Source organism: Oncorhynchus mykiss, chromosome 6 (assembly GCF_013265735.2).
Source record: "Oncorhynchus mykiss isolate Arlee chromosome 6, USDA_OmykA_1.1, whole genome shotgun sequence".
In the NCBI taxonomy this organism is placed as follows: domain Eukaryota; kingdom Metazoa; phylum Chordata; class Actinopteri; order Salmoniformes; family Salmonidae; genus Oncorhynchus; species Oncorhynchus mykiss.
In genome coordinates this window covers 87,451,601-87,475,545 of record NC_048570.1, presented here as the reverse complement: position 1 = coordinate 87,475,545, position 23,945 = coordinate 87,451,601, and the positions used below count along the sequence as shown (strand labels likewise).

Here is a 23,945-nt window from a genome sequence, read left to right as displayed (position 1 = left end):
CAGATCCATTCCACTGATGTCACAGTCATCTCTGAAGGTTAGAGTGTTTTTAACTTCGATGCAGTGAGCCTTTAAAGATTCACTGGACATCTGAGAGGCAGTGCTGAAGTTCAGCAGCACTCCATATTTGGTTTTCACCTGGTTCACCTGAGTGTTTCAAATCTCTCATCCATGGATGTCACAGCAGAGTCGACCACAATGTTGAAGTAGTTGACATCAAGGTTTTTCAGTGCATCAGTTCCTGGTTCATCAGGAGCCTCATAGCTGAAATGTATCTTGCTGTTTCCCAGTCTCTTCTCTTTCAGAACAGCCTCTACATCAATTTCCTCACAAATGCTTTTGGCTGTTGTCTGGGCCTCAGAGAATCCAGTTTCCCAGTATGTAGTGAGGGAGGCCTTTGCGATTACATTTACTGTGATCTCCAACTGCATTGAGGCAGATTGGAGGAGCTTGTTCACCTTGTTTGTCATTGTCAGTATCTCACACCATACGACACAGCAAATCAAATGGCGGTAGGACCCAACTTCCTCTGCAAGTGCTCGTGCCTCCACAGGATCGTTGATCGTCTGTCTGGCTTCCGATAATGCCTCCCGAACCTCAGAATTGCATGAACACTTTGGAGCCGACTCTCCCATCCCATCTTGTGTCACTCCATGACCTCACGGTTATGTTCACGTGTTTCTTCAAAACACTCCATCTTTGTGTGCCCGCTGAAAAGAAGGTGAAGAGCTTTCACTAATGCCCAAAAAACCCAACTGCATCTTTTGAAGATTTGGCAGCATCTGCAATGACAAGGTTTAGAGTATGTGCTCCACATGGGATGAACACGGCTCTGGGATTTTTTTTTGCAGTCTGGCTTTACTCCTTGGTGCTTGCCTTTCTTGTTGGTCTCATTATCATAAGCTCGCCCTCTGCAATCTTCAAATGGAATCTTGAGCTCGTTCAGCTTATCTAAAATGACAGTGGACAGATTCAAGCCTGTTGTAACCTCAACATTCACAATGCTGAGGAAGTGATCCTTGATCTCTGGCTTTCCCTTTAAAGCCATGCTTCTCAGAATAATGGACATTTGCTCCTGGTGACTAATGTCAGGTGTACAGACCAAGATAATGGAGATGTACTTTGAGTCTCTTACTTGAGTCACTATTGCTTCCAGAATCTTGTCACTCACAGTCTGTTTCAGTTCATTCTGTGTGCGCTTCCCAAGGTAATGAGCATGTGTCTCTCCATCTTTAATTTTGTTGAGATGATTTTCCATAACGGGGTCAAATTTTGCCAGTAATTCAACCTCTTTTAGGAAGTTTCCATTATCTGGTTGGAAGAGTTTGTCTGATGAACCCCTGAGAATGCTAGGTTTATTTTAGCCAGAGATTGGGTGATATTTAGTAAACATGTAAGGACATCCCGTAATCTCTTTCTTTCAACCTCCAAAACTGTCATTTGTATCTGGTCAAGTGTCTGTCCCCAACTTAGGCACAGATCAAGTTCTCTCCACTGGGTCTGTCATAGTATTTGCTGAAGTTGGCTGTACTGGGTCTGTGTTAGTACTTGCTGAAGCTGGCTGTACTGGGTCTGTGTTAGTACTTGCTGAAGCTGGCTGTACTGGGTCTGTGTTAGTATTTGCTGAAGCTGGCTGTACTGGGTCTGTGTTAGTAATTGCTGAAGCTGGCTGTACTGGGTCTGTGTTAGTACTTGCTGAAGCTGGCTGTACTGGGTCTGTGTTAGTACTTGCTGAAGCTGCCAGTACTGGGTCTGTGTTAGTATTTGCTGAAGCTGGTTGTACTGGGTCTGTGTTAGTATTTGCTGAAGCTGCCAGTACTGGGTCTGTGTTAGTATTTGTTGAAGCTGGCTGTACTGGGTCTGTGTTAGTACTTGCTGAAGCTGGCTGTACTGGGTCTGTGTTAGTACTTGCTGAAGCTGGCTGTACTGGGTCTGTGTTAGTACTTGCTGAAGCTGGCTGTACTGGGTCTGTGTTAGTACTTGCTGAAGCTGGCTGTACTGGGTCTGTGTTAGTATTTGCTGAAGCCAGCTGTACTGGGTCTGTGTTAGTATTTGCTGAAGCTGGTTGTACTGGGCCTGTGTTAGTATTTGCTGAAGCTGGCTGTACTGGGTCTGTGTTAGTACTTGCTGAAGCTGGCTGTACTGGGTCTGTGTTAGTATTTGTTGAAGCCAGCTGTACTGGGTCTGTGTTAGTATTTGCTGAAGCTGGCTGTACTGGGTCTGTGTTAGTATTTTCTGAAGCTGGCTGTACTGGGTCTGTGTTAGTATTTGCTTAAGCTGGCTGTACTGGGTCTGTGTTAGTACTTGCTGAAGCCAGCTGTACTGGGTCTGTGTTAGTATTTGTTGAAGCTGGCTGTACTGGGTCTGTGTTAGCACAGAGGTTGCTGCTGGAAAGCGCGAGTTTCATTTCGTGCAGAACAAGGGATGCACTGCCCAGCTAGGTTAGCAAGACAGACAGACTAGAGAGAGATGCACTGCCCAGCTAGGTTAGCAAGACAGACAGACTAGAGAGAGATGCACTGCCCAGCTAGGTTAGCAAGACAGACAGACTAGAGAGAGATACACTGCCCAGCTAGGTTAGCAAGACAGACAGACTAGAGAGAGATGCACTGCCCAACTAGGTTAGCAAGACAGACAGACTAGAGAGAGGTGCACTGCCCAACTAGGTTAGCAAGACAGACAGACTAGAGAGAGATGCACTGCCCAGCTAGGTTAGCAAGACAGACAGACTAGAGAGAGATGCACTGCCCAGCTAGGTTAGCAAGACAAACAGACTAGAGAGAGATGCACTGCCCAGCTAGGTTAGCAAGACAGACAGACTAGAGAGAGATGCACTGCCCAACTAGGTTAGCAAGACAGACAGACTAGAGAGAGGTGCACTGCCCAACTAGGTTAGCAAGACAGACAGACTAGAGAGAGATGCACTGCCCAGCTAGGTTAGCAATACAGACAGACTAGAGAGAGATGCACTGCCCAGCTAGGTTAGCAAGACAGACAGACTAGAGAGAGATGCACTGCCCAACTAGGTTAGCAAGAGAGACAGACTAGAGAGAGATGCACTGCCCAGCTAGGTTAGCAAGACAGACAGACTAGAGAGAGATGCACTGCCCAACTAGGTTAGCAAGACAGACAGACTAGAGAGAGATGCACTGCCCAGCTAGGTTAGCAAGACAGACAGACTAGAGAGAGATGCACTGCCCAGCTAGGTTAGCAAGACGGACAGACTAGAGAGAGATGCACTGCCCAGCTAGGTTAGCAAGACAGACAGACTAGAGCGAGATGCACTGCCCAGCTAGGTTAGCAAGACAGACAGACTAGAGAGAGATGCACTGCCCAGCTAGGTTAGCAAGACAGACAGACTAGAGAGAGATGCACTGCCCAGCTAGGTTAGCAAGACACAGACCAGAGAGAGATGCACTGCCCAGCTAGGTTAGCAAGACAGACAGACTAGAGAGAGATGCACTGCCCAACTAGGTTAGCAAGACAGACAGACTAGAGAGAGATGTGCTGCAAGCTAGCACATCAACTTAACGTTACTGTTATTTGCTGATAAACTTGGAGAGGAGAGAACACATGTTTACCTGATTGCTGTTCCCGCAATTCACTTACATTGTCACGTCCTGACCTTAGTTCCTTTTTTATGTCTCTGTTTTAGGTTGGTCAGGGCGTGAGTTGGGGTGGGAATTCTATGTTTTGTAGTTCTATGTGTTTGGCCTGGTATGGTTCCCAATTAGAGGCAACTGTCAATCGTTGTCTCTGATTGAGAACCATACTAAGGCAGCCTGTTTTCCCACTATGGTTTGTGGGTAGTTATTTTCCATTTCAGTGTTTGCACCATACGGGACTGTTTCGGTTTTCATTTATTCTCTTGTTCTTTTGTATTTTGTATTCATTCTTGATTAAATGGTATTATGGATACGTACCACGCTGCATTTTGGTCCTCCTCTCCTTCCACCAACGAAAATCGTTACAGAACTACCCACCAAAAAAGGACCAAGCAGCGTGGTAACCAGGAGCACCGTGGAATGGGCTCATGGTCATGGGAGGACATTCTGGACGGGAAGTATTCCTACACATGGGAGGAGATCCTAGCTGGAAGGGATCGCCTCGCATGGGAACAGGTGGAGGCAACCAGGAGAGCGGAGGCAGCAGGTAGAGGGAGCCAGCGATTTGAGGGAACACGGCTGGCAAGGCAGCCCCAAAAATGTATTGGGGGGGGTCGCACAGGGAGATTGGCGAAGTCAGGTAGGAGACCCCGTGCTTGCCGTGGCGAGAGAGTGACCGGGCAGGTACCGTGTTATGCGGTGAAATGCACGCATAGTGTCCCCAGTGCGCACGCATAGCCCGGTGCGCTACATCGCAGCTCCTCGAATCGTCCGGGCTAGAGTGGGCATCGAGCCAGGAGGGATGATGCCGGCTCAGCGCATCTGGTCTCCAGTGCGTCTCCTCGGCCCGGGTTATACGGCACCAGCCCTACGCACGGTGTCCCCGGTTCGCCAGCGCAGCCCAGTGCGGTCTGTTCCAACTCTCGGCACTTGCCGGGCTACAGGGGGGATCCAGCCAGGACAGGTTGTGCAGGCTCGTTGCTCGAGACCTCCAGTGCATCCGGTGCCTCCGCCAAGGAAGAGGCCGCCTGTATGTCTCCCTAGCCTGGTGAGTCCTGTGCCTGCTCCCAGAACCAAGTCTCCCTCCAGTCCGGAGCTGCCAGAGCCGCTCTCCTGTCCGGAGCTGCCAGAGCCTCCCGCCTGTCCGGAGCTGCCAGAGCCTCCCGCCTGTCCGGAGCTGCCAGAGCCTCCCGCCTGTCCGGAGCTGCCAGAGCCGCCCTCCTGTCCGGAGCTGCCAGAGCCGCCCTCCTGTCCGGAGCTGCCAGAGCCGCCCACCTGTCCGGAGCTGCCAGAGCCTCCCGCCTGTCCGGAGCTGCCAGAGCCGCCGGTCAGTCCAAAGCTGCCAGAGTCTCCCGCCTGTCCGGCGCCGCCAGAGTCTCCCTTCTATTCTGGGCCCGCGGTAAGGGTCCCCAGTTTGGGGTCGGCGGCGATGGTCGCCACTCCAGAGGCGCCACCTAAGTGGGCCAAGACTAAGGTGGAGTGGGGTCTACGTCCTGCACCAGAGCCGCCACCGCGGTGAAATGCCCACCCAGACCCTGCCCTATAGGTTCAGGTTTTGCGTCTGGAGTCCGCACCTTTGGGGGGGGGGGGGGGGGTACTGTCACGTTCTGACCTTAGTTCCTTTTCATGTCTCTATTTTGGTTTGGTCAGGGCGTGAGTTGGGGTGGGAATTCTATGTTTTTCATTCTATGTTTTGTATTTCTGTGTTTGGCCTGGTATGGTTCCCAATCAGAGGCTGTCTATCTTTGTCTCTGATTGAGAACCATACTTAGGTAGCCTGTTCCCACCTGTGTTTGTAGGTAGTTGTTTTGTGTATTGCACCTTGCTGAACTGTTCGTTTGTTGTTTTTGTTCTAGTGTTCATATTTATTAAACATATTATGAATACTTACCACGCTGCACCTTGGTCCTCTTCTCCTTCTCCCGACGACATTCGTTACATATAGGGCCACACGGCTCTGAGTGTAGGTTCTGTCTTATTATACTGTAGTGTAGGTGCTGTCTGAACAAGCCCCTTAATATACAGTAGTGTAGGTGCTGTCTGACCAAGCCCTTAATATACTGTAGAGTAGGTGCTGTCTGACCAAGCCCCTTAATATACTATAGAGTAGGTGCTGTCTGACCAAGCCCCTTAATATACTGTAGAGTAGGTGCTGTCTGACCAAGCCCCTTAATATACTGTAGAGTAGGTGCTGTCTGACCAAGCCCCTTAATATACTGTAGAGTAGGTGCTGTCTGACCAAGCCCCTTAATATACTGTAGAGTAGGTGCTGTCTGACCAAGCCCCTTAATATACTATAGAGTAGGTGCTGTCTGACCAAGCCCTTACTGAACCAGAACTATCAAGACACACAGCGTCAAAAGAGCCATGACTCTGTCTTATCAACTCCGCTCCTCGGACACACACACACACACACACACACACACACACACACACACACACACACACAGAGAGAGACTGTCAGACACGTGCGCTTACCATGTGAGTACGTCCTCAACCTGTCAGTGTGGGTGATTACTGTTCTGTTCCCTCTTACTTTTCCCTTACTGTAAGACAACACTGGGTCTATGTACCGCAGCATCCAAATATATGGCTGGAAATAGCTCATTACTAGATTTCCTCTGAATTGATAGTGGCGTTGTGGACAAATTGCTTCCTAACTTTTCAAAATGAACACTTGTTCAATCAGACAAACCATTATGGCCAAAGCTTTATCAATGCTTTACTGCACAAGAAAGTCATTGGGTTAGACCACAATGGTTGAGCAGTATGAGTGAAGAGGCAGGCAGAAACGGTGTAGAGAAGATCAGTTTTTCAGAAACAAATGACATTTTGGGGCGTTTGTCTTCGTGGGCCGGTCTCCATTGCATGTAAATGGAAAACCATTTTGCACTGCCTTCTCTTTTATGGCCTTTGTCTCCCGCCAGAGAGTTGTTTTCTCATCCTCTAATAGTTTTCTTTAATACAGATGAAGATGTTTTATGCCTGTCTTTCTCATGATAGATTACTGGGCACTCATCCCTATTTCTCTGATTTGAGTTCTCTGTTGTGGTGTATAGGACTGTCTTTACTGTTGTTGTGGTGTATAGGACTGTCTTTACTGTCGTTGTGGTGTATAGGACTGTCTTTACTGTTGTTGTGGTGTATGGGACTGTCTTTACTGTTGTTGTGGTGTATGGGACTGTCTTTACTATCGTTGGGGTGTATCGGATTGTCTTCACTGTTGTTGTGGTGTATAGGATTGTCTTCACTGTTGTTGTGGTGTATAGGACTGTTGTGGTGTATAGGACTGTCTTTACTGTTGTTGTGGTGTCTTTACTGTTGTTGTGGTGTATAGGATTGTCTTCACTGTTGTTGTGGTGTATAGGACTGTTGTTGTGGTGTATAGGACTGTCTTTACTGTTGTTGTGGTGTCTTTACTGTTGTTGTGGTGTATAGGACTGTTGTTGTGGTGTATAGGACTGTTGTTGTGGTGTATAGGACTGTTGTTGTGGTGTATAGGACTGTTGTTGTGGTGTATAGGACTGTTGTTGTGGTGTATAGGACTGTTGTTGTGGTGTCTTTACTGTTGTTGTGGTGTATAGGACTGTTGTTGTTGTGTATAGGACTGTTGTTGTGGTGTCTTTACTGTTGTTGTGGTGTCTTTACTGTTGTTGTGGTGTATTTACTGTTGTTGTGGTGTATAGGACTGTTGTTGTGGTGTATAGGACTGTTGTTGTGGTGTATAGGACTGTTGTTGTGGTGTATAGGACTGTTGTGGAATATAGGACTGTTGTTGTGGTGTATAGTACTGTCTTTACTGTTGTTGTGGTGTATAGGACTGTTGTTGTGGTGTATAGGACTGTTGTTGTGGTGTATAGGACTGTTGTTGTGGTGTATAGGACTGTTGTTGTGGTGTATAGGACTGTTGTTGTGGTGTATAGGACTGTTGTTGTGGTGTATGAGACTGTCTTTACTGTTGTTGTGGTGTATAGGACTGTCTTTACTGTCGTTGTGGTGTATAGGACTGTCTTTACTGTTGTTGTGATGTATGGGACTGTCTTTACTGTTGTTGTGGTGTATGGGACTGTCTTTACTATCGTTGGGGTGTATCGGATTGTCTTCACTGTTGTTGTGGTGTATAGGATTGTCTTCACTGTTGCTGTGGTGTATAGGACTGTTGTTGTGGTGTATAGGACTGTTGTTGTGGTGTCTTTACTGTTGTTGTGGTGTATAGGACTGTTGTTGTGGTGTATAGGACTGTTGTTGTGGTGTATAGGACTGTTGTTGTGGTGTCTTTACTGTTGTTGTGGTGTATAGGACTGTTGTTGTGGTGTATAGGACTGTTGTTGTGGTGTGTAGGACTGTTGTTGTGGTGTCTTTACTGTTGTTGTGGTGTATAGGACTGTTGTTGTTGTGTATAGGACTGTTGTTGTGGTGTATAGTACTGTCTTTACTGTTGTTGTGGTGTATAGTACTGTCTTGACTGTTGTCGTGGTGTATAGGACTGTTGTTGTGGTGTATAGGACTGTTGTTGTGGTGTATAGGACTGTTGTTGTGGTGTATAGGACTGTTGTTGTGGTGTATAGGACTGTTGTTGTGGTGTCTTTACTGTTGTTGTGGTGTATAGGACTGTTGTTGTGGTGTATAGGACTGTTGTTGTGGTGTATAGGACTGTTGTTGTGGTGTATAGGACTGTTGTTGTGGTGTCTTTACTGTTGTTGTGGTGTATAGGACTGTTTTTGTGGTGTATAGGACTGTTGTTGTGGTGTCTTTACTGTTGTTGTGGTGTATAGGACTGTTGTTGTGGTGTATAGGACTGTTGTTGTGGTGTATAGGACTGTTGTTGTGGTGTCTTTACTGTTGTTGTGGTGTCTTTACTGTTGTTGTGGTGTATGGGACTGTCTTTACTGTTGTTGTGGTGTATGGGACTGTCTTTACTATCGTTGGGGTGTATCGGATTGTCTTCACTGTTGTTGTGGTGTATAGGATTGTCTTCACTGTTGTTGTGGTGTATAGGACTGTTGTGGTGTATAGGACTGTCTTTACTGTTGTTGTGGTGTCTTTACTGTTGTTGTGGTGTATAGGATTGTCTTCACTGTTGTTGTGGTGTATAGGACTGTTGTTGTGGTGTATAGGACTGTCTTTACTGTTGTTGTGGTGTCTTTACTGTTGTTGTGGTGTATAGGACTGTTGTTGTGGTGTATAGGACTGTTGTTGTGGTGTATAGGACTGTTGTTGTGGTGTATAGGACTGTTGTTGTGGTGTCTTTACTGTTGTTGTGGTGTATAGGACTGTTGTTGTGGTGTATAGGACTGTTGTTGTGGTGTCTTTACTGTTGTTGTGGTGTATAGGACTGTTGTTGTTGTGTATAGGACTGTTGTTGTGGTGTCTTTACTGTTGTTGTGGTGTCTTTACTGTTGTTGTGGTGTATTTACTGTTGTTGTGGTGTATAGGACTGTTGTTGTGGTGTATAGGACTGTTGTTGTGGTGTATAGGACTGTTGTTGTGGTGTATAGGACTGTTGTGGAATATAGGACTGTTGTTGTGGTGTATAGTACTGTCTTTACTGTTGTTGTGGTGTATAGGACTGTTGTTGTGGTGTATAGGACTGTTGTTGTGGTGTATAGGACTGTTGTTGTGGTGTATAGGACTGTTGTTGTGGTGTATAGGACTGTTGTTGTGGTGTATAGGACTGTTGTTGTGGTGTATAGGACTGTTGTTGTGGTGTATAGGACTGTTGTTGTGGTGTATGAGACTGTCTTTACTGTTGTTGTGGTGTATAGGACTGTCTTTACTGTCGTTGTGGTGTATAGGACTGTCTTTACTGTTGTTGTGATGTATGGGACTGTCTTTACTGTTGTTGTGGTGTATGGGACTGTCTTTACTATCGTTGGGGTGTATCGGATTGTCTTCACTGTTGTTGTGGTGTATAGGATTGTCTTCACTGTTGCTGTGGTGTATAGGACTGTTGTTGTGGTGTATAGGACTGTTGTTGTGGTGTCTTTACTGTTGTTGTGGTGTATAGGACTGTTGTTGTGGTGTATAGGACTGTTGTTGTGGTGTATAGGACTGTTGTTGTGGTGTCTTTACTGTTGTTGTGGTGTCTTTACTGTTGTTGTGGTGTATGGGACTGTCTTTACTGTTGTTGTGGTGTATGGGACTGTCTTTACTATCGTTGGGGTGTATCGGATTGTCTTCACTGTTGTTGTGGTGTATAGGATTGTCTTCACTGTTGTTGTGGTGTATAGGACTGTTGTGGTGTATAGGACTGTCTTTACTGTTGTTGTGGTGTCTTTACTGTTGTTGTGGTGTATAGGATTGTCTTCACTGTTGTTGTGGTGTATAGGACTGTTGTTGTGGTGTATAGGACTGTCTTTACTGTTGTTGTGGTGTCTTTACTGTTGTTGTGGTGTATAGGACTGTTGTTGTGGTGTATAGGACTGTTGTTGTGGTGTATAGGACTGTTGTTGTGGTGTATAGGACTGTTGTTGTGGTGTCTTTACTGTTGTTGTGGTGTATAGGACTGTTGTTGTGGTGTATAGGACTGTTGTTGTGGTGTCTTTACTGTTGTTGTGGTGTATAGGACTGTTGTTGTTGTGTATAGGACTGTTGTTGTGGTGTCTTTACTGTTGTTGTGGTGTCTTTACTGTTGTTGTGGTGTATTTACTGTTGTTGTGGTGTATAGGACTGTTGTTGTGGTGTATAGGACTGTTGTTGTGGTGTATAGGACTGTTGTGGAATATAGGACTGTTGTTGTGGTGTATAGTACTGTCTTTACTGTTGTTGTGGTGTATAGGACTGTTGTTGTGGTGTATAGGACTGTTGTTGTGGTGTATAGGACTGTTGTTGTGGTGTATAGGACTGTTGTTGTGGTGTATAGGACTGTTGTTGTGGTGTATAGGACTGTTGTTGTGGTGTATAGGACTGTTGTTGTGGTGTATGAGACTGTCTTTACTGTTGTTGTGGTGTATAGGACTGTCTTTACTGTCGTTGTGGTGTATAGGACTGTCTTTACTGTTGTTGTGATGTATGGGACTGTCTTTACTGTTGTTGTGGTGTATGGGACTGTCTTTACTATCGTTGGGGTGTATCGGATTGTCTTCACTGTTGTTGTGGTGTATAGGATTGTCTTCACTGTTGCTGTGGTGTATAGGACTGTTGTTGTGGTGTATAGGACTGTTGTTGTGGTGTCTTTACTGTTGTTGTGGTGTATAGGACTGTTGTTGTGGTGTATAGGACTGTTGTTGTGGTGTATAGGACTGTTGTTGTGGTGTCTTTACTGTTGTTGTGGTGTATAGGACTGTTGTTGTGGTGTATAGGACTGTTGTTGTGGTGTGTAGGACTGTTGTTGTGGTGTCTTTACTGTTGTTGTGGTGTATAGGACTGTTGTTGTGGTGTATAGTACTGTCTTTACTGTTGTTGTGGTGTATAGTACTGTCTTGACTGTTGTCGTGGTGTATAGGACTGTTGTTGTGGTGTATAGGACTGTTGTTGTGGTGTATAGGACTGTTGTTGTGGTGTATAGGACTGTTGTTGTGGTGTATAGGACTGTTGTTGTGGTGTCTTTACTGTTGTTGTGGTGTATAGGACTGTTGTTGTGGTGTATAGGACTGTTGTTGTGGTGTATAGGACTGTTGTTGTGGTGTATAGGACTGTTGTTGTGGTGTCTTTACTGTTGTTGTGGTGTATAGGACTGTTTTTGTGGTGTATAGGACTGTTGTTGTGGTGTCTTTACTGTTGTTGTGGTGTATAGGACTGTTGTTGTGGTGTATAGGACTGTTGTTGTGGTGTATAGGACTGTTGTTGTGGTGTCTTTACTGTTGTTGTGGTGTCTTTACTGTTGTTGTGGTGTATAGGACTGTTGTTGTGGTGTATAGGACTGTTGTTGTGTTGTATAGGACTGTTGTTGTGGTGTATAGGACTTTGTCTTTCATATCTTTATACCCTCTGAAAATTATCTCTCTAGCTCTAACTTTTGCTTCTCTCTCTCTCTCCATCCCTCCCATTTATCTCCCTCTCTTTCTCTCCTCATGTTTCTCTCCCCTCTCCTCTTCATGTTCCAACACAGGCATCTTTAAGAGCACCTGCTACATAGATGTGCGCTGGTTTCCCTTTGATCTCCAGAGGTGTGACCTGAAATTTGGCTCTTGGACCTATGGGGGCTGGTCTCTGGACCTACAGATGATCGAGGCAGATATCACAGGTTACATCCCCAACGGAGAGTGGGACCTAGTGGGTAAGAGTTAGTGGCTGGCCAGTATTGGACAAGATATTGTCACCACAAAACCTGGGTTCTGATGGCAAGGTTGTTTGGAAGACTGTGCTGCCAGTCCTGTATGGGCCATATACCGGTATTATTCTTACAGTATCTGTTTTGGATAAAAGTCTCTAAATTACAATATTACATCAAATTATTACAATAACTGTTTTGAACAAGCATGGAAGTTTGGGATAACTCACAAATATACCCAGACTATATTTTTTTAAATTTTGAGTTTAACTTTCAAACTCGATGGTCAAACTATAAAAGCTAGATCCTGTATGTATGATTGATCACATTTAAATAAAATAGGAGAATTCATTTTAAAGGCTTTTCCTCAGCAGTACAGATCTTTAGTGAAATTGGCTTCTACGGAATCCCTGGCAAATTGACTAATGTGTTTACAAGAGAGGGGTTCTAATGAAATGCTTCTACGGAATCCCTGGCAAATTGACTAATGTGTTTACAAGAGAGGGGTTCTAATGAAATGCTTCTACGGAATCCCTGGCAAATTGACTAATGTGTTTACAAGAGAGGGGTTCTAATGAAATGCCATCCCAGCGCTGAATATAGTTTTTCTTGCATGTTGGACTGCTTATTAAAAAATGGCAGACACTATTACTGTAATGGGGAACTGATGAAAACTAACAGGATCATTTGATTCAGGTTCAAACTCCCAACACCCTTAACTTACAACAGTTTCCTTATTGTGAAACACCATTAATTTGCCTGGGGGGAAAAAGACATCCATTACTGCAAATCATCACAACCCAAATTGAGTCCTCAAACTGTAATTGACTTCCTATATTGTTGTCTTCCTGGTGTATGATACAGAGGTGCCGGGGCGCAGAAACGAGCGCTTCTACGACTGTTGTAAGGAGCCTTACCCTGACGTAACCTTTACTGTGGTGATGCGTAGACGTACCCTCTACTATGGCCTCAACCTCCTCATCCCATGTGTTCTCATCTCCACCTTGGCCCTGCTTGTCTTCCTACTGCCTGCAGACTCTGGGGAGAAGATATCACTGGGTCAGCTCCGTGGGTTGGTGGGTGGATGGGATGAATGGATGGATGGATGGTTGGGTGGATTACTACTATTGGACATTAAACATAAATAGGTTATAAATAGGTTATTAAATCAACAACTGTAACTAGGGGTGTGGGGTTGTTAACCCACTGTTCCTAGGCCGTCATTGAAAATAAGAATTTGTTCTTAACTGACTTGTTAAATTAAAATTAAATTAAAACTTACATGCCAGGCAAGACACCCTATACTTCTCATAAGGTAATACACTTATTATTATTTTGAGTTTATAACTCAGTATTCACTCAATCCTCACTGAGGGAAACCAGCCACTGGAAAAATATTCATGAAAAGCTCCAGCAGTTGGTCATCAAGCAAATTCTTATTCACCTTTCAGAAGTCAGGCTTCAGTCTCCAGATTACTCTGATTTATCATTCAGTGCTAAGAGAATCATATTGAACATCCTATTTCCATCTCTCAGAACCTGGCTGAGTGCTGACTGTTGGCTTCGAGCTGTATAAGGCATCAAGGCATGCCGGGCGATTTATGCATGTCTACACGTCTCGTTGGAAAGATTAGGAGCCTGCAATGGAGATGGTTTCCTTAATTAACCCAGTGTTTCTCCAAAAGAGCTGTGTGTGTGTGTGTGTGTGTGTGTGGCAGCTGTTTGAGTGTCTAGAGGGGTGATGGGGAAAGCAGGAAATGTGTTTGATGTAGTCAGTCAAACTTCAAACGAATAAAAAAACATCTTGCTGTAATACATGATTTAATGCTGCCATGTTGTTTTTAGACTGTGTAAAGATTTATGAATCAAACTTAGTGGAAAGTGTGACCATCACAAAACACCATCTGCCTTTATGATGAAGACTTACTGTATCAACCAACCAACACCATTATCTGTCATCCTTTTTAGAAGTGATCAATGCACAACAGAATATGTATTCAGCTTCAGTTCCTACTGAGGAAACTGTCATGGCTGACTTGAACAGAGACAGGGACTGTTGATCAGGGGAAAGAGAGACATGAATATCCAGGCAGGGTCAACACTGCTGTTGTCTTTATGGTCCTTGGGGGTGCAGTGAACACACCTGCCAACATTAACTTGTGTCTCAAATGGAACCCTATTCCCTTTATAGTGCACTACTCTTGAACCCTATTCCCTTTATAGTGCACTACTATTGAACCCTATTCCCTTTATAGTGCACTACTATTGAACCCTATTTCCTTTATAGTGCACTACTATTGAACCCTATTCCCTTTATAGTGCACTACTATTGAACCCTATTCCCTTTATAGTGCACTACTATTGAACCCTATTCCCTTTATAGTGCACCACTATTGAACCCTATTTCCTTTATAGTGCACTACTATTGAACCCTATTCCCTTTATAGTGCACTACTATTGAACCCTATTTCCTTTATAGTGCACAACTTTTGAACCCTATTTCCTTTATAGTGCACAACTTTTGAACCCTATTTCCTTTATAGTGCACTACTATTGAACCCTATTTCCTTTATAGTGCACTACTATTGAACCCTATTTCCTTTATAGTGCACTACTATTGAACCCTATTCCCTTTATAGTGCACTACTATTGAACCCTATTTCCTTTATAGTGCACTACTATTGAACCCTATTCCCTTAATGGTGCACTACTTTTGACCAGAGCCCTATGGGTTAAAGGGTTCCATTTGGGACATCCCTGACAGTGAGTCACAGGTCAAGCATCTACGATCAATAGCTGTCGGAAATTAAATCAGCGAGCTGTCTTCTCAGTTGAAGTCTTATTTTAGACATGCCTGGCTGATGTTTTTTCATTTAGCGAGGAGAATTGTGCTTCAATCTGAGAACGCATCGAGTGAGTCACGGCCGTTAATAATTATATTTCTACTGTCTTTAGTTTTTAAGTCTTAGTTGGTTTATTTTCTTAGTTCAGCCATGCTCAGACTCTGGGCGGATTAGATAGAGATATTTTCAACATTTCCCTTTTGTAATGTGCCAATTGATAACCTATATGCCATTCAGCAGATGCTTTCATCCAAAGCGATTTACAGTCATGCGTACATAGATTGTTTACGTATGGGTGGTGCCGAGAATCAAACCCAATATCCTTGCTTTGCAAGCGCCATGCTCTACCAACTGAGCTGCAGAGGACCTACTTAGGATATGTTGCTACTATTTGTCTAAGATTTAAATAATTTAGCTACCAACACCTTATTTACTGAGTTGTTACCTGGCTGACAGTTTGTTACCTGGCTGGCAGTTTGTTACCTGGCTGGCAGTTTGTTACCTGGCTGGCAGTTTGATACCTGGCTGACAGTTTGTTACCTGGCTGGCAGTTTGTTACCTGGCTGGCAGTTTGTTACCTGGCTGGCAGTTTGTTACCTGGCTGGCAGTTTGTTACCTGGCTGGCAGTTTGTTACCTGGCTGGCAGTTTGTTACCTGGCTGGCAGTTTGATACCTGGCTGACAGTTTGTTACCTGGCTGGCAGTTTGTTACCTGGCTGGCAGTTTGTTACCTGGCTGGCAGTTTGTTACCTGGCTGACGAGTTTGACATTTGGGAAAAGTAGCTGTTGCTATGGTTATTGTCAGGAACACACAGAAGAGAAGTTCCTAGCGAGTGAAAGGTGAGCCGGTGTGCTTTGAGATACCGAGGAATTGACATCTAATCACTTAGAGATATTCAGTCCCCGTTCTATCCCTGGAATTCAGTGGCTTAGAGACCCAGCAAGCTCGTTAGCAAGCTTCAGGGGGGGATTGTCTTAAATCTCCACCCACAGGTGTTTGATGTCGTTCCCACATTTCCACTCGAACCCTGTTCGCCTCAAGGCAGTATGATGATGAACCACAATAGTAGATGTTGCTATTTCAGATCCCTCTGTCATTGTAGGCTAAAACCCAGTGAAGCAGCACTGGATTCTGACAAAAGCAGGAAACCGAAGACTGTGTAAATTAGCATAATAATAAAACAGAATACTGTTTGATTACATGGATGGGATAAACAATAGAACAGAGCACAGTGAAATGCAGACTAGAATAGAACAGAATACAATGCCACTCAATATGCCTTGGTGAAATCCAGTTGAACCCATTGGGTACACAGGGATAGTATGCTGCAATGTGACACAATACAGCAGATGATTCCACCTGAATAAATTATAGATTGGTATTCATAGCAAGCCATTTTGTTAAAAAAAAACACGACTCAGAAATGTACAAAATAATGTTAGGCCTATGTGTAAAATTGTGTTTGTTAAAATGTGTAGTCTGTTTAATATAATTTTAAGGATTATTTCACGTTCCAAAATAACCATACTATTAATCACACAGACTACATTAACTAATTTACGTTTCGTTCCAGGGATAACAGTGCTGCTCTCACTGACCGTCTTCATGTTGCTGGTTGCAGAGATCATGCCTGCAACCTCTGACTCAGTACCTCTAATCGGTAAGATTGTCTATTTTTAAATTGGAAATTACAATTGTAATGGCTGCATTTTGAAAAGGCCAACAGTATAATTGAATCATCTTCAGGAGAGGAAGAGCTATTGGAGGCTTGGAAGTGACTCAGTGTAAATTCCTAATCTCTGTATTTATCAAACCACTCACTTGTGTGGGAGGCTATTTCTTAACCTGAAAGATATTGATTTGGGAAGAGTGACAAATGAGAACCTCTCATTGAGATAAAATTATGCCCATTTCAGTAACTTATGGTATGGGGAGTTCTGTCATTTAGCCACTAGTCCTCTGTCCACATTCATATCTCTTCCTCTCTGTCCTCTCTTTCTCTCTCTCTCTCTCTCTCTCTCTCTCTCTCTCTCTCTCTCTCTCTCTCTCTCTCTCTCTCTTTCTCTTTCTCTGTATTGTAGCTCAGTACTTTGCCACCACCATGGTCATTGTGGGTCTCTCTGTGATCGCTACGGTTCTGGTCTTACAATATCACCATCACGATCCTGATGGAAGCAAGATGCCTAAGTGGGTGAGTGTATTTTTACACAAACTCAGTATCTGAAATTACTATGAAATCTTATTAGTTACTCACTAGTTCTACATCCGGACTCCCATTGTTGTGATTCTGCCAAAGAAAGCCTTTCAGTGATAGAGTGCTTTAGAATAGTTCTCAAAACCCTTTGCCTGGTAAGGGGAAAGTTATTCACTGACAATGTGTAGCACCAATCTGAGTGATGCCCAGTAGCCATTTTGTGCTAGAACATTGGCTATCATAGTGGAGGGCTGAGGAAGACTTTTGGACAATTAGAAGCAGGGGAGGATTAGGCAGCCATGATAGCGTGAAGGGCCAGGGAACACTGTTGTCGTGCGATCGTCACCACTGAGTGTCAGAACACCTCATTCAAAGGAATCATGCTGGGAGGATTTGAGTGAAAGTTTAATATTCTCTCTCTTAGTATCTCCAGTCAGTACACTGCTGGCACAGTACATTCATTCTGGTTTTACTCTCTGATTGTGTGAAGACTCGGGTGATTCTGCTCAACTGGTGCGCCTGGTTCCTGCGTATGAAGCGGCCCGGTGAGGACCGTGTACGCCCGGCTTGCCACAACAAGCATCCCCGTGGGAGCCTCACCAGCATGGACCTGAACACCAGCGCCTCAGCCCCCCACTCCACCAACGGCAACATGCTCTACATCGGCCTGGAGAGCATGCACTACACTACAGCTGCCACCTCCCCCGACTCCGGAGTGCTGTGCGGCCGTCTGGTGTGTGGTCGGGGGGAGGACGAGGTGCTTTTGCCCACGCGGCCCACCTCTTCGGCGGGGAGCCTGGAGCCCGATCTGGCCAAGCTCCTGGATGAGGTGCGCTACATCGCCAAGCGTTTCCGCGACCAAGATGAGGATGAGTTGGTGTGCAACGAGTGGAAGTTTGCGGCTTCAGTGATCGACCGGCTCTGTCTCATGGCCTTCTCTCTCTTCACCATCCTCTGCACCATCGGTATCCTCATGTCGGCACCTAACTTTGTAGAAGCCATTTCCAAAGACTTCTTTACCTGAGAGCTTGAAACGTTCACATGCTTTAGCCAATAAATACACTACATTGTTTTTGAAATCTCACATTACAAGACACATACTTATATCAAATGATTGAATATTTGTCTGTGATATAGAGAGAGAATACATTATGTCTGCATAAATATTCAATTTACAAGATGTACAGTTTTTTCACATTCAACTATATCCCTGCAGGATGCTGCAGGATGTCATCTGGTGGAAAACCGTGTTGTATGTAACTGGCTTAAAGGAATCTAGGCCTTAGGTATTACAGCCAACCAACACAGAAGAGGTAATAGCCATGCCTTGTATAGCTTTATAAATACCAAGGTTACTTCAATTGAATCCAATGTGTTTTTGTCCACTTGAGTAATTGCTTATTGGCCACCCTTTATAACTCTCTCAGTTCAAAACGTTCAAAACCTTTTCTCTTATGTGGTGTAAAGAAAAATTGATCGATACCTTTGGGTTCAAGGTTTCTGTCAAAGTTATTGTTGGTTTTGTGTTTGTAGATCGTGTGATGATATGTAGTGTGTAGTTTTCTGTGATTTGAAAATATCCATCACAAAAACACCTTTTTGAGTTTTGGCAACTTTATTGCATCATCATCATCAGTATGTCTACAAGAACAGAACACAATACTCCATCAGAATTATGTTTGCACCTGTACATTTAAAAAAAAAAAACTGATTTAATTGCCTTTTTGTTTATTTACTGATCATTTCAATACGTCGTAGTGCTTGGGCTTATAAAGCATCCCTAGAAGATTTGTGACAGGTGCAACATGTCCTCCATCAGCCTGGTCTCATAGACTAGACGTAGCATAGTAAATATAAATCCGGGACTCTCAAATGAGTATATGTTATGTTTGGTATGGTGACATAAGACAGTGTCTTGGATTTACGTAAATAATCATATGAAATGCTCTAAGACCAGGTGGCCTCCATTCATGACATTCTCACTAAAGTGTTTGTTACCACTTGTTTTTGTTGTTGTTTATTTAACAGTTTTACTGTAGATGCTGTACATGGAGTTTGAGGACTGATTATGTCAGTGCATTCTCCCTCTCTAAAACACATGAATGGAATTGAACCTGTTTTGATCGAAGCTTCATCTTCTTTTATTGTATTATCAAGTATCTGTGCCACATACAGTATATGTTTTGTGGACTCTCACAAATAAATGTATTTTTCTAGATGTGAACAACAATGTATCTTGATTTAATTACAGTTTCTTTATCATTTACTAAGTATGTGTAAAGTGGGATATTTACGCAGTATATTACAGTATATTGCTATACTTTCAGCACTTCAGTTCATCAATAAGAGCATAAACTTTATTACAGTATCACCTACATAACATATAATGTCCATATTGTCTTCAAACAGCAAGAGCAAACCTGATATGGTGATCCCTCAGAAATGTAGTCATTGCTTATATGGGTATTCAAGAGCAGAAATAATGATCAGTAAGATATACATCTACTTTATCATGACTTGATCTCCCATTTTAATATTACAATGTTATGATTATGAACAGATAAAGCTGTTGGCATTCTACTTTATCATGACTTGATCTCCCATTTTAATATTACAATGTTATGATTATGAACAGATAAAGCTGTTGGCATTCTACTTTTTGCAGTGTATAGGATGAAAACATATTGCTATCAGGCTGTTGTGTTATTTTCTATTGTAATCCATTTTAAGAATCAGACTAAGTATAATGATTCTGAAATACAGCTCTTAAATGTCATTGTTTACAACTTTGGGATGTCATTTGTAGCCAGCAGCATGTTATTTATTATATATAAACCACCTTTGTCAGATAGTCAGTGCTTGACTTGGGCAGGAGCTTACCGGACTGAGGCCTGGCACCTAAATCTTTCTACTGCTGGAGCTCCTGTTCCACTTATAGAATATTATCTCAAAAGTACTGTGGAGCTCCTGTCCCTCTTATAGAATATCTCAAAAGTACTGTGGAGCTCCTGTCCCTCTTATAGAATATCTCAAAAGTACTGTGGAGCTCCTGTTCCACTTATATAATATTATCTCAAAAGTACTGTGGAGCTCCTGTTCCTCTTATAGAATATTATCTCAAAAGTATTGTGGAGCTCCTGTTCCTCTTATATAATATTATCTCAAAAGTACTGTGGAGCTCCTGTTCCTCTTATAGAATATTATCTCAAAAGTATTGTGGCGCTCCTGTTCCTCTTATAGAATATTATCTCAAAAGTATTGTGGAGCTCCTGCACCTAAATATTAACAGTACCGGCACCCAACATTAGTACTGACACCTAAGTCAAGCACAGCAGATAGTCAAGATTTCACTTGGAGCTCATTCAACAGAGCCATTATGCTAAGAAGGGAACTAAGTGGATTGTGCTAAATATTTGCTGAGTGTGACAAACCACCAACACCCATTTCTTCAATAAATCTTTGTTATCAAAAGAGCATTTGAGCACTGGATAATGTAATGCTGCAGTAATGGATAGGCATATTCCACTTAGTATTTTGGCAACCCCTTCCATAATCATACTGGCAGTATAATGTTGAACAAATCAGACTTGAGGTACTGGAACTATGGCCCATAAAAGGCATTGTAAAGAGTATTTGGTATCTACTATATAACAATGACGTGCCTATAAAGTTTTATTCTCCCTGCAAGTACAATGATGAAGTTGAAATGTTGTCTATTGATTTCAGATTGAGGCCAAGGTGGGTCTACGACTGACAAACTTTATATAGGCCTAGTTACTTACTGTATAAACATTTGTAAAGGCTGATTTTTTAAATTATATTATTTGTGGCTATTTGATGTTCTCCGGTTAACTTTAGGTGAGCTAAACTTCTACATACGCTAGAAATGTGTATCTAACTACACCTATCTCAACTTTCAGGGAAAGTAGGCTATGCTTATTGCATAGTCTCCCTAGGCAGACGGGTTGCTTCCCAGGCTCCCACATGCTTTAGGTCTTGGATTGAGAATACCTATTGCATGCATTTGATACCAGTTCACTGAGATGTTCATTCCATATAGATGTATAGAGGACTCTAGTGCCCAAAAGCCAGGTTAAAAGTGGGCAGCACCATTGAGGACTTTCAACATTTTTAAGTAGTCAACTGGATGGGACTTCCTATGGGTTCAGGAAGGATCACATAATTCCATCCAGGTCATCAGGAGGGATCAGATAAATCATTATACTCCTGAGCAAACTTTCCATAACTGCAGGCGGCACAAAATTTCCAACCTTGACTGTATACCTGTTGAGACAACACACTCCAGGTGGCAGTATGCACCCTCTCAGTTTATTTACCAAACGTTTATTTGCCCATGCTCTCACAGATGCCATAATGGGGCAGATAAAATGTTGCAATCTCAATACATGCTCTCACAGATGCCATAATGGGGCAGATACAATGTTGCAATCTCAATACATCTCTATGGTTCATTCTCACAGAGGTTTTGTCAATTCCTAAACTGCCACCTAGTGACTGTAATGCTGAATCAAGCTTATAGGCAAACGAGACACGTGACTTGCTGTAATAAAGGTGGGGTGGCTAAAACCTACATTGTTGTTGTTCTGTATGATTGAAATGTTCACCTTCCATGTGAATTGATTATATGCTGACATTTTCTAATTATTCGTATTGTATGAAGTCATTGACATAATTTTATGTCAAAGTTGGGAGGAACCTTCAGTATCCTTAAGTACACTGTTTCTGGTGGGAAGGGATTCTTTGTTGCACCCTGCGTGCGCATTTGTTATTCAACCGGCTTACAACAGGAGTTGCTAACATCCTTATATTGAAATTGCCATATTAAAGTTGTTTTAACTTTCATGATGTCGGATGCCTTGCTTCAATGGTGTGTGGACCAGTTGCACCACAACTTTGGCTTGGAGGCCAGTGAAGACATAGTCCAGTAAGTAGCTAACGTTAGCTAAATGTTGATTTAAAATAGTGAGCTAGCCATTGCTAGCAAGCTAGCTGTCTGTCTTTTAAAGCTGTCTCTCATGTTAAAGTTAATAAAATTGTCAACGACATCATTATTACTATTAGGTCTGTAAACTTGTAAATTTTTCCAGTTCATTCAGCTAGCAATATATGTAGCCATTTGCACTTGCCTGCTAGCTAGCCAGCTAGCTAGCTTTTCCAGGTGGCCATATCTTAATGTCACTTCGTCAAAATCATAGTATAAGTTACTAAGCCAAAGCATGGACTGACTGACTATGAGATGGACGTAAATCAAGGTTTACCAAAGTAGGCCTAGCTGTCATAGGGCAACCTTTCAACAACGAGCTCCGCTATCTAGGCTAGCTATAAAAGCGTTTCATTGACATTCTTCTCACTCTCAACAGGTATATTCTGTCCATCGACAATGCGGACGAGATAGCGGAGTATGTTGGGGACCTCCTTCAGGGCACTGATGGAAGGAAGAAGCAGTTTATAGATGAACTCCTGGACAGATGGCAGCGGTCTCAGACACTGACTCCTGACAGCACTGGCCTGTTCCCCATAAACTCTCTGTCAGGAACAGGTAGGATGCCTTCTTCCGTTGCCACATTGGCACTGACCTGTTGTCTTATTGTTTGATATGTTTATTTTTAAAGTTATATGTATTTTATAAGTAGTTTTCTTGTCAGGCTATATGGTTCCTAATGCACAATGCCAACAGTACAATGGGAGTGAGTCTGACTGTTGTAATGTCCATCCTGTCCTTGTTAAGTGACTGTCCAAACACAGTAACAAGTACATGCATGAGAGGGAAAGCTAACCAGTATATGCTTCTCTAGATGCTCAAGACATGTCCAAGGACTCCCAGAAGAAATCCAAGCGCAAAGGCAGGAACAAGCAAGAGGTGATGGCTGTTAGCCAAGCAGAGCCTGAGCCTGAGGTGGTGAAAACTCCCATTGACCTAATGAAGGCCCAGGAGAGCGGCAGCTCCTCGTCACAGAAGAAGAAGAAGAACACATTTGTGAGCCTCTACAATAAAGAGGGCCAGGACAAGCTGGCTATCCTGCTGCCCGGGCGCCATTCCTGCGAATGTCTGGCCCAGAAGCACAACCTCATCAACAACTGCATGAGCTGCGGACGCATTGTGTGTGAGCAGGAGGGATCAGGGCCCTGCATCTTCTGCGGCAGCCTGGTGAGAAGAAAACCCGTTTTAGATCACCTGACCTCTAACTTTATGATTGTTTTATGTTTCCCCAGTAAGTTATTAGAATGCATGTTACTCATACAAATTCAATTTGGCCTCTTAGAGAAGTATTTTCCCCTGGTTTCGCATGTTCTTTTATGAATTAACCAGGTATGCACCAAAGAGGAGCAAGAGATTCTGCAACGAGACTCCAACAAAAGTCAGAAACTGCGCAAGAAACTTATGGGTGAGACAAGCCACCAGTAGTATCTATCTACATAGCATATTAGAGAGTTGTTGAAGTCGGAAGTTTACATACACCTTAGCCAATTACATTTAAACTCAGTTTTTCACAATTCCTGACATTTAATCCTAGTAAAAATTCCTTGTCTCAGGTCAGTTAGGATCACAAAGAATGTGAAATGTCCGAATAATAGAGAGAATGATTTATTTCAGCTTTTATTTCTTTCATCACATTCCCAGTGGGTCACAAGTTTATATACACTCAATTAGTATTTGGTAGCATTGCCTTTACATTGTTTAACTTGGATCAAACGTTTCAGGTAGCCTTCCACAAGCTTCCCACAATAAGTTGGGTGAATTTTGGCCCATTCCTCGTGACAGAGCTGGTGTAACTGAGTCAGGTTTGTAGGCCTCCTTGCTTGCACACGCTTTTTCAGTTCTGCCCACAAATTTTCTATAGGATTGAGGTCAGGGCTTTGTGATGGCCACTCCAATACCTTGACTTTGTTGTCCTTAAGCCATTTTGACACAACTTTGGAAGTATGCTTGGAGTCTTTGTCCATTTGGAAGACCCATCTGTCTTCAACCAGGATCTCAGCGATCACTGCCTCATTGCCTGTATCCGCTACGGAGCCGCAGTCAAACGACCACCCCTCATCACTGTCAAACGCTCCCTAAAACACTTCTG

At 43.4% G+C, this 23,945-nt stretch overlaps 2 protein-coding genes across 3 annotated transcripts in view; both read left to right on the top strand.

The window, feature by feature from the left end:
• Positions 1–19,099, top strand: part of LOC110506946 (neuronal acetylcholine receptor subunit alpha-7) — a 41,658-nt gene extending 22,559 nt beyond the window's left edge. For both annotated transcript variants that reach the window (XM_036981384.1, XM_036981385.1), the window contains 5 exons: positions 11,656–11,823; positions 12,682–12,876; positions 16,234–16,320; positions 16,742–16,851; positions 17,345–19,099. In XM_036981384.1, coding sequence (XP_036837279.1) covers positions 11,656–11,823; positions 12,682–12,876; positions 16,234–16,320; positions 16,742–16,851; positions 17,345–17,878 — 1,094 coding nt within the window. In that variant the 3' untranslated portion in view covers positions 17,879–19,099. The remainder of the gene's footprint in view (positions 1–11,655; positions 11,824–12,681; positions 12,877–16,233; positions 16,321–16,741; positions 16,852–17,344) is intronic.
• A 2,471-nt stretch (positions 19,100–21,570) lies between these two features.
• Positions 21,571–23,945, top strand: part of LOC110512518 (activating signal cointegrator 1) — an 87,624-nt gene continuing 85,249 nt past the window's right edge. Inside the window, exons 1-4 of the mRNA XM_036981382.1 lie at positions 21,571–21,799; positions 22,236–22,414; positions 22,671–23,023; positions 23,186–23,261. Of these exons, the coding sequence (XP_036837277.1) occupies positions 21,717–21,799; positions 22,236–22,414; positions 22,671–23,023; positions 23,186–23,261 (691 nt within the window). The 5' untranslated portion in view covers positions 21,571–21,716. The remainder of the gene's footprint in view (positions 21,800–22,235; positions 22,415–22,670; positions 23,024–23,185; positions 23,262–23,945) is intronic.